The 14,799-nt window shown below is 36.2% G+C and overlaps 1 protein-coding gene across 1 annotated transcript; it reads right to left on the bottom strand.

The window, feature by feature from the left end:
• Nucleotides 1-6,457: 6,457 nt before the first annotated feature.
• LOC112202483 (60S ribosomal protein L7a-2) lies at nucleotides 6,458-6,844 on the bottom strand. The gene is made up of 2 exons (XM_024343498.2): nucleotides 6,680-6,844; nucleotides 6,458-6,592 (listed from the first exon to the last, which is right to left on the bottom strand). The coding sequence occupies exons 1-2, from the start codon at nucleotides 6,839-6,841 to the stop codon at nucleotides 6,518-6,520; spliced, it is 237 nt and encodes a 78-aa protein (XP_024199266.1). The 5' UTR covers nucleotides 6,842-6,844; the 3' UTR covers nucleotides 6,458-6,517.
• Between the last annotated feature and the right edge of the window lie 7,955 nt (nucleotides 6,845-14,799).

The raw sequence follows: 14,799 nt of genomic DNA, 5'->3' as shown, positions 1-14,799 counted from the left end.
TTGGGGTTCCCTGTATTGCCATTGAAATTACCAAGTGTCCAATGAATGTGGGCCTTGGATTGTATTGACCAAGTCTCCAATATGAGACTTGTGTCCCAATTTCCAATATGGGAATTGGATGAATGAATTTCACGTGCAGACCTAGAGCTAGGTTGCACGTGAGGGGGCGTGTTGGAGAGGAAAGATCCCACATTGGAAAAGTGACAAATAAAATATAACTTATAAGTGGGTGGATCTCACCCAATTGTACCGAGGCCTTTTGTGATTAAAACCCAACGCCTATTGGGTGGTTAAGTTGGGACAATATCGGAACAATGGTGGGCCACGGGCCACGCTTGTCGCTGTTTAACAGTTCTAGTTGTTGGCCTGTTGTTGTGATATTATTGTGTTCTTGTCCTGGCTACTATTATAATCCACTGGTCTAGTTCTTCATAAAATTGAGTTAAATAAGCCTTGCAACTTCAAGCAATGTGATAGTTATCTAGACATAAATGTACTAAAATCACTAGCAAATAACTTTATTCTATGTGCATATTATCTGCATAGTTATGCATATATGCTCACGCACCCCGGAATACCTTCCGTTTTCTATGACCACTTCTACAATTTGGGTGATTCCATTCTTGATCAGATCGTGAAACTGGTACAGCAGTACAGCTACCTAGTTCCTTTATTGACTTGTGTCTACTAGAAGTTCTTCCTTCATTAAGCATTTGGACTTTCAGATTAGTATATATGGGCCATTTTGAACTGATGCTCATGATTAGGTTTGTGTACATGAGACAATGGTGGATTAATGGAAATTGCAATGAATGATTTTGGATGTGGATTTTATGGTTTCATGAATGGGCAATTTTAATTTCCAAAATGCATGCATACCAATTGTAACAGAGGACTACTAATATGTGTTATCTCAAATTGCAAGCTACAACAAAAGCACACTAATGTGTGGTTGCAACTGCACAAAAGCAACAGAAAAACCAATTAAAAGTCTATTGTCTTTTTGGCATTGGGACGACAGAAAATTGTAGTCTAAATGACAAAACAATAACATAAGTTAGATGAAATTGTTGGCTTAAGCATATAATAACAACAAATAAATGTGGTTGAACTTGATCACAAACAATATAAAACACGTACTATTAGTGGTCCTTTTTATATTCAGACCACAAATATTTGTCGTCTTAAATAACCTCAAACGACAGTAAATTGTCGTTGTAATGAGACTGACATAACAGAAAGAATATGATATCTATTGTCTAAACCATTTCCCAACGTCACATATGTATAATTTCAAAACCTTTCACACAACACTTAAATGTCATATAAACCTACCTTAGACTGACACTTAATTGTCCTCTGATGCATCTTACGACCACAGATAATTGTCGCTTAAAGTCAATTAGCACAACCTTTAATTGTTGTTGTATGAGAGAAGACACATACGAGTCTTCATATTTCTTATTTAAGGGCATTCAGACCACACAAATAAGTCTTGCAAATATGCTTCACACAATAGTATTTTAAAAAGACTGTGGTTGTTTTGTTTATCAGACAATACAAAACTGTTGTTTGAATGCTTTTAAAGATACAGATCACAATGTTCCCAAAATGCAAAACTCATCAGACAACACAAGACTTTTATTTTTTTATGTCGTCTGAAAAATCAGATGACAGAACACTTTTGTCGTCTGATACCCCCAAGAGACAACACCGTACTAGACGACATATTTTTGTTCATTCAGATGACAGAACAGTTCTGTCGTCTGAAGGCCTTTTTGGCATAGTGAAGCCTTAAAATTTTATCTATCAAATGATTAAAGACTATGTCATTAATGATCTGCAATATGAATTGCTTAGACTTTATCTGTCAAATGATACGAGACTCTTTGGTTATTTGTAATATGAGTTATGCACTTTTTAAGTGTAATCAGTTCGATGCATATTGTTTTTGGCTGCAGGAGTCATTTGTTTTTAGCGAGCTAAGAAGTGGGCTTTTGAAATGCAAAGACAAGGTACATTTGAAAAGTTTTGGAGTGACCACTTTTTGGATTGATATAACTTGAGTACGTAACTAATATTCTTAAAGACTACTAACTCACTCAAGTTTATTTTACTTCTCATTTGATATTAGCAAATCCAACTTTAATAATGTTCTTGGCTGGAAACAAGGCTGACTTGGAAGAGAAGAGAAAAGTAGGGACTGAGGTATATATTCACTACTACCTTTCGCTGTTCATTTTTTTGTTACCTCTATTCATGAAGTATAGTCAACTATACATTTGCATCTCGATTGAGTTTTGCAAATGATTTTTCTGCTTGATACTGTTAATCAAGCAATTTGACTATAAAAGTTTGACTTCTATTTCATGTATTTAGCCCAATGGTAACTGAACTAATGTTGGTTGATGTTGTCATAGAAAAATAGTCCTCACTTAGGAAGCAGAGATCTATCAGGGCATAAATGGTTAGGAAGTAGAGACGATACATAGTTTGCAGAAGGCAAGCAGAAAACAAGTAGTGAAGTCTTTGACCATTGCGCAATAGATACACTGCTGATTTCTCATGGGACAAGTACACTCTTCATGAAGGACATTTTGAGGAGGTCGGAGCAACGTGTTGAAACTTTTCAATGGGGTAGATTAGTTTATGCTGTTGTTAACAAACTATATTTCATGGTTTGAGTATGACTTTCATAATTGGGATATATGATAATACATTGGAAGTTATATGTCTTTTTAAATAATATCAAACAATAGAAATTTACCAACAACTATGGTTTGAAACAAGTACACACAGCAGAAAGATCAAAGATACTTCAAGCATCTACACATTCAAAGGACATTTAAATGTCCTTTTACAACAATAGAGACAATAGATAACTAATAGTGGATGTTGTTTCAATAAAGTTCACACAACAGATTTGGCAAAGAAACATGGAAATTCTACACATTCAGACGACATTTTATTGTCGTCTCGCATTAAAATAGACAATAGATTATTTGTAAAGTCTGTTGCTAGAGTTTGAAAACAACAACATTTGACTGTCGTTCTATTTCATATCTAACCACATATACTTACAATTTATACATATTTAAGCACATTCAGATGACAATTTTTTTTAGGTGTCTGTCATCTGAGTGAATTTTTGACGTCAGGCTTTAACCGTCGTCTGAATGTCAATCAGATATTAGCTTACTAGACGACAGATTTTTTGCATATCAGACGACGGTCATTGTCTGTCGTTTGATGAGGTTATTGGCATAGTGTGTTCTTAATAATTGCTAGTTGAAATTGGTTTAATGTTTCAAAATTGGTAGTGCATGAAAACCAAATTTTGATAATGCGCACCTGAGTTGGTTTGTTAAGTAAGTGGCAATTTGTAATTTTCTATCATTTCAATGTTGAGTGGCAATTATGTAATTTTCTTCAATATTAATGTCTCTTATAGGAGACGCTCAATTTTGCATGAATAATGGAAGATCATATGGTCTTTTATTTTTTGAGTTGAAGGAGGTTAGGCTTTTATTGGACGTCGAGTAAAACTCAGTGTACAAGCTACTCAGCAGCAATTACATCTTGAATGAAAGGAGGAATAGAAGAAAGCAAAAAATCTTGTTTAGTATCAGAAGCATGAGCAGCTACAAGGTGTGCTGCAATGTTGGCCTCCCTTCGTACATGAAGGACCCTTGAACACAGAATAAGTTCCATGTCATCAGCAATGTCATCATACACTCACTATGCCAAAAACATTATCAGACGACAGATGGAAACCGTTGTGGGATATGGAGAGCCACCGTTGTAGACCGAGCCGTTGTCTGATGAAAATTCAGACAACGGTGGAACACAGTTGTCTGAGAAACATACAGACAACGTGTATGTGTTAAACATGTTGTGTGATACTCGACAGATGGCTCGGCAGATGCCAGGCGCAGCTGCGCGGTAGTTACGGCGCTGCCTTCAAACAACAGTGCTAGTTTTGAAGCTGTTGTATGTTGAGCTTCTCAAACAACAGACTTTTATTTTGTGTGTTGTCTGACTGATATTCAAACTTCAGTTCTTGGACTATATCTGTTGTGTGATTAACTTTGCGACAACAGAGTTTAATTGCTTCTGTTGTGTGAGTGTAGATTACAAGACAGTGATTTGTTAAAAACCGATGTGTGATATGAATGATTGCAGTGTGATTTGTCCTCATTTTTGGCCATTCAGACAACAGGCAGTTATCATTATATATGTTCTGTTGTCTGATTATTTGAACATATCCCATTCCTGAATTAAATTGTGCATTTGATCCATTTACATACCAAATATAAACATTGCAAACCATCAAATATAAACATTGCAAACCACTAATCATTGAACCTAACATTTTAAACAAGAAAAGCATTCTAGTGCATGCCCATCTACTTGGGACATCAAAAAGCTAATACATATATATCGATTGTTCCAAAACATGCAACACATGGTGCATGACAATGTACCAGCAGAGAAGCACAAAAAAAGATGCTTTCCTTAGCAAAAATGGACCAGCAACAAGCACGCTACTTCATGGCTCATGCACATATTTGTTGACAACAAACTTCCCCCACTCATTTCGCACTTGATCAATATCTTCTTGGGTGTATTGGTTGCTGCCTCTCCTCTCCCACTGAAATCAGTTTATTATATCAAAAGAATTAGTTAATCATTTTGTGAATAACAAGGGGCATGATCAGGGAGTAAAATTTGATCTCAAGTAAATAATCCATATAAAATTTAATGAAAAGCCAAATCAGTAAACATATATATAAACCTTGTACATTGAAGTAATGGTTGGTTTTCACTTTTCATAGGCATAGCTAGACTTTCGACAACATACAAATTCAAGTTCACAACCATGAGTAAAAGAGTAATCAGATAAAAGAATTAGATTTAAAACAAATGAAAAGTTTACCCATACTTTGATTCGAAAGTATGAGAGATCAGCTTTTTCATTAGCAAAACTGAAATTGGCATCAACTTAACATGTAAAGTCTCTTTACTGTAAGCAAACTCTTGTAGGAAAAAAAAAGGGAAATTTGACCAACTATGCGCAACTAAAAGATTTTGTTCAAATCAGAAAGTCATTGCCAAGGCTTTTGGTAAATGGCGAAGGCTAAAACGTCATAAGTACTTAAAAGCCAAGAGCATCTATTAGTTATTAATACAGGCAGACCTTCATTGAGTGATCTATTTTTGAGTTCGTAAACTCGTAACTTCAATGTAGCTGTAGTCAAAGAACGAAGCTTTGCTTCAAGTGAATTCAACAATTGAGAAGCTTTGTTTCAAAACGTAGTGTAGGGTAAATCAAAAATCAGTTTTTTTTTTTTTTTTTGCAAGGCAGGAAAGAAGTCAGCAAGTATGTTGAACATGTATATCAGCAGTCGTAAAATTCAAAAGGGTGTAGAAAAGAGAAAGAAAAGAACTTTGTTTTAATATAGGCCTAATAATGAAAGTTTTGGTTCCAAGTTTGACTCAACGAACGTGACACAAGAGTGTATTTCAAATCAGACTTTTCATACCAAAACACAACGTCATACGTACCAAATTGAGAACTTGATACGAGAAAGCATTTAAGGAAAAGAGTAAAATTGAGGATATAATTTGTTGTGCATAGAGTACAGAATTTCTGCAAGTATGGCTCAAATGCTAGTTTCAAATCAGCTTTTCACTTGAGCATCAACTTTTAATAGGCAAAGACATGATGCAGCTTTATTTGCCGTAAAGCTTTGTAAGAAGAAGACACAAAGAATATTATAGTTTATGTTCATACTTTGAAGAATTCCAGCAAATTATGAAACAGAACTTTAACAGAACAAATCTTTTCTGAGGAATAAATACTTGAGACTCTTGTAATCATAAGAGTCTCAATACTTATTCGCCCAAAAAGATTAGAATTTAACCATAAAAAAAAAAAATGCCTTACTTTGATTTCAGTTTTTAACCACCACCTTAGTCATGACTCAAGGTTGGGTTGTGACATGCCTTTTCAGTTATGGGATCCGATACGCAAGAGCACAATTTTTTAATGGGATGACCTGCAAAGAAAGTCCATTAAGAAAACCAGGATGTTGTGATTGACTAATATGGGTAATCAAAACAAGCTCTATGTGCCTAACCATACCATTCTTCATACTCAGATATATCATTTGTATTCTACTTATAACTTAAAAGATGTTTTTTTTTTTTTTAACTTTATAACTCACTAGACTACCTAAAAAGTAGTCTTGCTGTTCATTTTTCACATTACTTAAAAGAAAAACTCGCTCGAATAAGAATCTTAGTCTTTAACCAGAGCCATGCAAAAGGTACCAATGACAATGAATATGTACCCTAAATGGTTGATTCAATGACAAAGTAAGAAGATAATGAAAACAAATTTGAACTGAACCAAAAGCAAGAAAAAAGACCTAACCTTCTGGGATCCCTTGCCCAATCAATCTCGCTTTTCGACCCGTCTGCTTGAGAGTTTCAGTCATGGTCTTCAGAGTTTCAATCAAAAAGCAGGGAGCCATACAACCAACTCAACTGGATCGACATCATGAGCAATAACCACAAGCTGGGCCTTGTTCTGCAAATAAATGCATTATAGACAATGTCACTCAAACAGAATCAATAATAAGGAAATACAACATTAGTAGAAGGTAGAGAATAATACCTGCTCAATGAGGTAGGTGACATGGTTGAGACCGTACTTCACAACAATAGGCTTCTTGGCTTCAACAGTCTTTCCTTCAGTCTCTGCCTGAGCCCTTTTCAAAAGACGCTCCTTCTTCTCTGCTTTGTCTTCAGGCCTATACTTCAGAAGCATCTTGAACATGCTTGTTGCTACAGGCAAGCAAAAAAAAAAAAAGATATATTAAATCAAGTAGTCCAGACTAGTGGAACCAACATCAATCTTGCTCCCCACAAAAACAAAATGAAATAGAACATATATAGAATATTATAAACACTAGCATCAACTCACATGAACATGTTTACCATAACCCTGAATTTTAACAAGGGCATAGAAATACAATTGCAATGAACTTTGGAAAAGAAACTACCAGGGGAGAAAACTTATTACGAAACACTGGAATTATCTAGCAACAACACTGAACAATTCACTCTACAGAAAACAAAACAAAAATGCCTATACAAGTACTGGGAAGAAAATGCAAGTATAGTAGAGCAAATTCAAGCATAGTTGGTTCTAGCATCAAAACATTGATCAGACTTCCGACAATTTGATATTTGGCAAAACAACTGTACCGAAACTGCTCAAAAACATGAAAATGACAAACAAAAGAGAGCAATGAACAAATACTAGTAAGAACATATAAATACATTAGTCTATAACAAAAATTATTAAATTCATAGATTACCTTATATAGAACATGATCTCTTGCATCATATAACGGACTTGTGGTGCAGCTATACATTCATACAAAAATAAGTATATGTGCTTTAAGCTTTCTATTAGAATCAGCATCCATATTGAGTTGTACATTAAACATAACAGATAAAGGGATTTAACAGAATTCCAACTTCTTCTTTACCTAAATAAAATTATCATTGTTGCCATCGAAGATTGAAGAACCAAAATCTGGAGGAAATGCTAATTGCTTATAATTGAGAATCACTAGGAGTTGTAACTATAAATAGACATGAGAGAGAGTTCATTATTAAAGGAATAAGAATGGTACCCCTTCCAATATCCACCATCAGTGCCCATCCCAGGTCCCTGAAGACTTGATTCCAATAAGGTACTTCTACTGGCACCTACCCCATTGAAAAAATAAAACAAATTATTAAGCATCCAGGATGTAACAATTATGATGATAACTTTCATCATGTGCAGCAAACAAACTCTATTGTAAATCTAAGAGTGAAAGAGAAGAACACCCTTAGAGTCACATAAGCCAGCCTCATTGACCAGTTCGCATTACAATTAATGTACTTCAATTACATTGCTCATGTCCCCGGCAAAGTGTTGGTGAGTAATTAAATTCATTATGACAGACACAAACATTAACTATCTAATAAAGTTAGTACATCTAGCACAACTTCAAGGCAAGACACAAACATTCTTTTGGTGAATTAATGATGATAGGCTCAAAAATTTTAGAATTCTTTTGGCTGAGTCATTTTTTGTTTGTTTCTAGATTTCTTTGCAACTATGTACAAATGCTAGTAAATCAAAAGAACAATTTAGTTACAAATGCTAGTAAATCAAAAGAACAATTTAGTTACAAATGCTAGTAAATCAAAAGATTTCTTAACATAAGCCACAATTTAGTTACTCTTCAGGAAGGATACCTTTTAAAGCACAATCGTTATCCCTATAGTTTGCTGTATCATATTTAGTTCTCTTGTTCCGTTGAACTTCACTTCCATACTTGACAGAGGATAAAGTCCCCCAGACCCCTTATCTATAAAGCATCTCAATATGACAGTATGATTGACATGTATGCGTGCTATACTATGGATGATCGTAACTTCCATATTTGCATCTCCGTGGCAGTTGAAGGTTCTGTGTGTTCTCATTTGATTCCATGGGACTGCAAATAACATGCAATCATCATCATTGTTAGTACGAATAAAAATTGAAATTGGATAAAGTTGGGATTGCGACATGCCTATCACTGGAATATAAAACTCTACAAAAGTAAAACCATAGCAAACAAATTGATAAAAGCTTTACTTGTGTAAGATTCCATGACCATGGCCGAAGGCACCACCTTGGCTTAGTTGGTACATTAGACTCTGCATCATCACAAACCACCATATATGTTTATAAATACTTCAAGGTATTAGCAAGTATTGACTTGTTTAACATATCAAACATGCTCAGTTTAACATATCTGGAAATAAAAGGAGCATTTCTTCATACCTAGTTTAGCATGAACATTTTCGAGAGCTTCTTTCAAAAGTGGCAAGCCTTATTGCCTTCTATTCAGCATGTCAAACCTCTTTCTTTGCAAATCAGAGGAACAACAATAAAGCTATATGGCACATACTTGATCCCTTTCTGCTAATCTCAACAAGAACAAATATGAAGCCACTGTCAACATAAAATCGAGTGAAATTAATCCAATTAAACTATATTCCTCAGTGACACCATGATCAAAACATACATCTCATTTCAATTTTTAGAGTAAGCATGAAAAGGAATAGATCAAAAAATTGCGTATCTCAAATCTTTATTCCTCCCCATATGCAACTAATCAAAGTAAGTTGCTTTCAGTTTAACAGTTTTTGATCATTCCTTTTCATGAATTCCAAACAACCCAATAGAAAGGTAAAGCAATTTATATTCAAAACTTGATACATCGAATAAAAGAACCAGAACATATTCAACAAGTAAGACCCATTTCAGGCTTGAATTAGAGAAAATAGCTGGTGAATATTAATTCCATGAATTCAAGGAATTATATGTAAAAACCAAAATATGCAAAGGAAATTCAAATTTAAGAGTGAGAATAAGAGCTTATGGAGGAGGCCTAAAGCAAGTAGCTGAGGCCAGAAGGCAATCCACAAGCTGTTACCGGACTCCATAACATTCAGAAGCAAACAATCCATATAAGGAAACCAACAACAATTAATTGAAGAACCAGAAAGAGAAAACGAAGCTTACCCTGTTGGTGAAAGTGTGGCGGTGCCTCTAGGGCTTCTTGATACCATTCCTGTGGCCTTGGGGGATTGGTTGTCATTCTTAGATGAAGCTTCAAAGCCTCCTCGTAAGCCTTCTTGACCTTCTCTATCATCTTCTTCTCTCATAGAACTCCTAATCTCCTTGGTGTCTGTTAGGGTTCATGGACATCCTAATCTCCGTCCGCTTGAAGAATGTAATGTCGATGGCATCGAGCAGGGAGGTCTTGAAGCCCCTGGGAGTCGAGAGCTAAGGCTTTAAGGATGTGAGCGGCAACCTCTTGCGGATGGAGTGTGATGGCCTTCTCGGCTTCATCGAGAGCTTGCTTGGAGAGAGAGAGGTGGTGGAGAATTAGAGGTGATAGATCTGGCTTGGGCGAGGAGTTGGGTGCCGAGGACTGTGTTAATGATGAATTATAGGAATAAAGCAGAGACCTGTGATTGGGGTTTGAGGTAAAATGCAGATAAAAGACCGCCCTCGACAATCAGAGGCCAGAGGATTTGGATGATGATCTTCTTCTGCTGTTGTTCCTAGTAACCTCGTTGTTGTTGTTGGGTCTTCTTCTTCCTCCTCCTCTCTTCCTCCAGATTTATCGATTAATGTACCAGAGAAACCCCCTACCTTTTCCTCCTCCATCCTTCAAATCCCCAAATTGAAAACCCTAATTGAGTAGATCGAGCCCTAGGATTTATCGAGTGTTTTCAGAAGATGGTGTTTTGAGAAGAAGATGGGTTTGGAGAAGAAGATGGGTTCGATTCAATGTTCTTTGAGAAGAAGAAGATGAGTTTTGCTGTTTTTGTCGGAGACCAGCAAAGTGTTGAAAACGGCTAAGTGGGAGATAATGTGCATTAAGTTTGTTGAAGCGGTAGACAAAAGCGCATAAAGTTTAGTTTTTTACTTTGTATAATCAATTCAGACAACACATAAATGAATTTCGGTTGTCTGATTAGCTTAGGGACCCAGCAAGCAAATCTCCCGCCTTGTACGAAACTCAAACTCATTTCTCCCGCCTAGGATTGTCATCTCACATTCACACAACCAAAATAGGTCATTCTGTTGTAGGAGCTTACAATCATGTACCACCATTTCACCCAAAAATTGGCCGTTTTGGGGTACATCTGATTTTCTTCCAAACTTGCACAACGGAAACAAGAAAATGTGTTGTATGTTATTTTGCAACTTACTCTCATACAACATATACAACTATACTGTTGTGTAAGGTTTGTCAAAATTTCGACCCGAATTTGAGCAAGGTGAGGGGGAAATTTTTTTTCATTCAGACAACAGACAAATCCTTATAACTGTTGTACAATAATCTTAGACCCAAAAAAATTGATGTACGACCTCCTTATACAACGCCAATCTCATTAAACCTGTTGTGTGAAGCAGTTTCAGTGATCACACAACGGAATTTTTTTTTCCGTTGTCTAAAAAGTGTAGTGTGATGCAGTTTTTGGCATAGTGACTCTTCCTAGTAAAGAAGTGTTCTGATCCCTTCGAGACAGGTTCTGCTGCAGGACCAAACAATCTGTTTCAAAAATAATGGGTTGCATCCTGTTTTCCAAAACAAAGTCCACTGCTGCCTTACAAGCTAAGAGTTCGACATGCTCAACAGATTGCACGTGCGAAACAATCATTCCAGCTGCTTGTATGAATCTACCTTCAGAATCACGAATTAGGAATCCCACAGCTGTTTTCCCAGTAGTTCTATTAAAAGCCCTATCAAAGTTCAATTTCAACCAACCTAGGGGAGGAGGTTGCCAACGAATAACTCTCACAGGGAGAGTACCACCCTGCAATTTGGAATTATGGAAAACATAACTACTCAGTCGCGTAGAACAGAGGATTTCAATGTCTATGGTCGAAGCTGCTCTCTTCTCCCAGACACAAGCATTTCTTTCTTTCTAGATACCCTATATAAAAAAGAGAACTTGAGCAAATACATTACTTGTAAGCTTCTCAGAGAAAAAATGTATCCAATTCAACGCTTCCATTTGATCCGAAGTAACCTCAAAACAACACCTCCTTATGCCATCATTAGTTTTGAGCACCGCCCTAGAGAAGGGACAATTACGACATAAATGAATAATCGTTTCTGGTTCAGAATTACACAAAACGCACACCTGAGAGTCCAATGCCACATTTTTAGAAGCTAAGAGGTCCATTGTAGGCAAAATGTTATGACAAATCTTCCAAGCAGTCACTTTAGCTAAGCTTGGCATCTTGGCCTGCCAAATCTTTTTCCAAAACCGTTGATTAGCCACCACCGCAGGAGATAACTGTGAAGCAGTCTTGGTAAATGCAGAGCGATAAGCAGATTTAACCGTAAACATACCTTGCTTTTCCAATTGCCATGTTAACCGATCCTCATGGGTTCGATGACTCAAAGGGATTGAAAGAATAGCCTTAGCATCTTCAGGAAGAAAGACAATCCAGATTTTATTTTCATTCCAAGATTTTGGAGTAGTAATAAGCTCCTTCACTAAAGTTGGACATTCAGCTCGCCTTAATATACCTTGAAGTCTACACGTAGGAAGATTGGGAATCCAAGCATCATCCCAAACTGAAACCTTTTGACCATCACCAATCTGCCAAAAAGAACCTGACTGAATAAATTCACTAAAGATCATATGGTCTTTAGCTAGGCTTCCTTTGCACCTGGATATTGGAATGAGACAATTTACCTTATTGGTAAATAGCTCTTCTTTTATTTTGGTTGATGAAAATTTAGACTTTAGAGTGCGAGAATTATGGACAAGGCGGAGCGATAAAACTCAAACTCTCCTCTATAAGGTCTTTGTGTTGGAGGTTTATTAATTAATTTATTTTTTCAGAATTTTCCTTCTTCTCTTGACACACCAAACCACAAAGGAACAGCTTCCCTCAGAGATTTGATTCTCCATTGAAGTTGCCGATCTCAATCCTTATCCTCTAGTGTCTTGATGGTACCTGTGACATGACCCATCTTGTGAACTACACGAAGATGGGCAGAGATCATCGTCTTCCATATGCAATAATTGTCAGGCCCGTTCAACTTTGCTCCTCCAAAAGTACCAGAGGAGGAATCTAGGTTTTAAACAGAAACTTCTACCTTCTGAATACCTGCACCGCTGATACTCTCTGTTGCTGTTTGCTCTAAGAGGGGCATGTTTTGGCCTGTCATGGTGGAAGAAGAACATAATCGCGATAGAATTAAGACACATAAGGGTCTTCAACTAGTCGAGAGAAATGATTTGACTAGTCAAAATTAGAGTTTTTCCGAATAGAACAAGTTGATAGCAAATACCGAAGAAACCTTCTGACAAATTACTAAAAAGTGATAGGAACATAAACAATCATCTTGAATTGGTGGAAAGACCAATGAAAAAACAAAGAGACAAAGTCCTCTAGGATCTTTGCTCTGATAACAAGTCAAATATTGAGATAGAGAAGAGAAATATTTGTGAGAGAATTTTCTGATGTATTATTCACACTTGTCTTAAGGATATATATACAACCCTAAACTACTACACAACCAAATGTACTACAAGTTAGTACAATCGAATATAGGAAACGTATTCCTATAAGATAACTACAAAATACATATATTCCTCCTAATCATTTTAATAATGACTCACAAGTCTACACTCCCAACTGGCCGGTATAGGCTGGAAGTTGGAGATCCTATGGACAACGATGACCTAACTATATCAGAGGTTTTTGAAAGTTAGGAAGAAGCTTAAAACTGTTGGAAATAGAAAGGGTAATGATAGTGAGAAGTTTTCAGGTCATGATCAAATCTTGGCATCTTCACTTGTAGATGAAAATTTTGTCAATACTGTGGAGTTAGAAACATTGGAGAAATAAGTCGTAGATTTACTTGGGGAGATAAGGGTTAGAGGAAACGGAACAGAGTGATGAGGAGTAAGGTGAGAAGACCAAGTAATGACATGGTGAGCATTATTGGCAATGAAAGCCCTAGCATTTCCTCTTTATTTGAGAAACCGGAATGCGGTAGCAGCATCTCATTGTTTGAGAAGCGAGAATGTACTAGTACCAGCTCTTTATTTGATGAGGACCTGGAATGTGCTAACAGATTAACAAGGTGGTTCAGAACTTGTAAGAAGTTAGTGTTAGAAAACATAAAATGAAATAACTTGAAATCCTAGAAAGCTATCTCAGAAAATAAATCAAATGTTAATATAAACTGAATGATTGAGTAAACTAACTTGGTTGACTGGTGTTGGAATCCATTTTGATCTTCTTCTAGATCCACACTATATCTTCTCCAGTTTGCTTGATGGGACAAATCAGAATGAGAATATTGCTGTGTTCTAGCAGGGATCAAAAAGATGAAGGCTCCAGTTTTATAAACTGTTTTTGGTGCAGTTGCATGACAGTTCCTTCCATCAAGGAACTGTCAAAATAACTGCTTGTCCTAATCCGTTTTATCTTAATTATCATCCTTTTGAATTTAATTCATAACAGATAGATACTTACATATACATACATATCATTAACTCAATTAAGTTAATACACATATACATATACACATGTAACTAAACCATATTGTACTCTAATTTGAGTTCAGAAAAGCTTGCTGCTGGTGTCTGATATGAACAATATATAAGACTAGTTGACATATGTTATTGCTTGTCACGCCCCTGATTTTTTAAACAAATAAAAATCAATATATAATCCCATAATTATACATGCGTGAACGTTCAGTCATCAATAACAAATACCTGGAAACTTTTTCCCTTTAAATTACACACATATTAATGCCCTGAACCTACTATATCAATATTGACCCGCTCCACAAAGTCATATATTACATAAGCTTACGAATTAAATTGTCAACAACAAGATAAAACGTAAATGCTCCCCAGAGTTTAATTACAACGGAAATCCTTATCAACGGTAAAGTCACAAAAATGGCTTCCTACCGTTAAGCTGCAAGTGCTCTATCTCAGCTTCAGCCCCGATTATCCTACCTTGCAGGATAAACCCCTACACGGTTGGAATGGTGCACCGGGTTGCCACACAACAAACCTGGTAAGCTTTTGCAAGCCTGTATGAGTAACTCAAAAAAACTCACACAAAATCACGGGATAAAACCCGTACGTTTCATTCGAGAAAACCAAATCACGCTTTGATTCCTTAAAACA

The sequence above is a fragment of the Rosa chinensis genome, chromosome 5 (genome assembly GCF_002994745.2).
Source record: "Rosa chinensis cultivar Old Blush chromosome 5, RchiOBHm-V2, whole genome shotgun sequence".
Taxonomy (NCBI): domain Eukaryota; kingdom Viridiplantae; phylum Streptophyta; class Magnoliopsida; order Rosales; family Rosaceae; genus Rosa; species Rosa chinensis.
The sequence above is the reverse complement of the archived record's forward strand: the minus strand, read 5'-3'. Positions and strand labels throughout refer to the sequence as shown.

Coding starts and splice junctions, on each gene's coding strand:
- LOC112202483 (XM_024343498.2), bottom strand. CDS start 6,841: ATGTTCAAGATGCTTCTGAAGTATAGGCCTGAAGACAAAGCAGAGAAG. Junction 6,593..6,679: donor TCACCTACCTCATTGAGCAG/GTATTATTCTCT, acceptor ATTTATTTGCAG/AACAAGGCCCAGCTTGTGGT.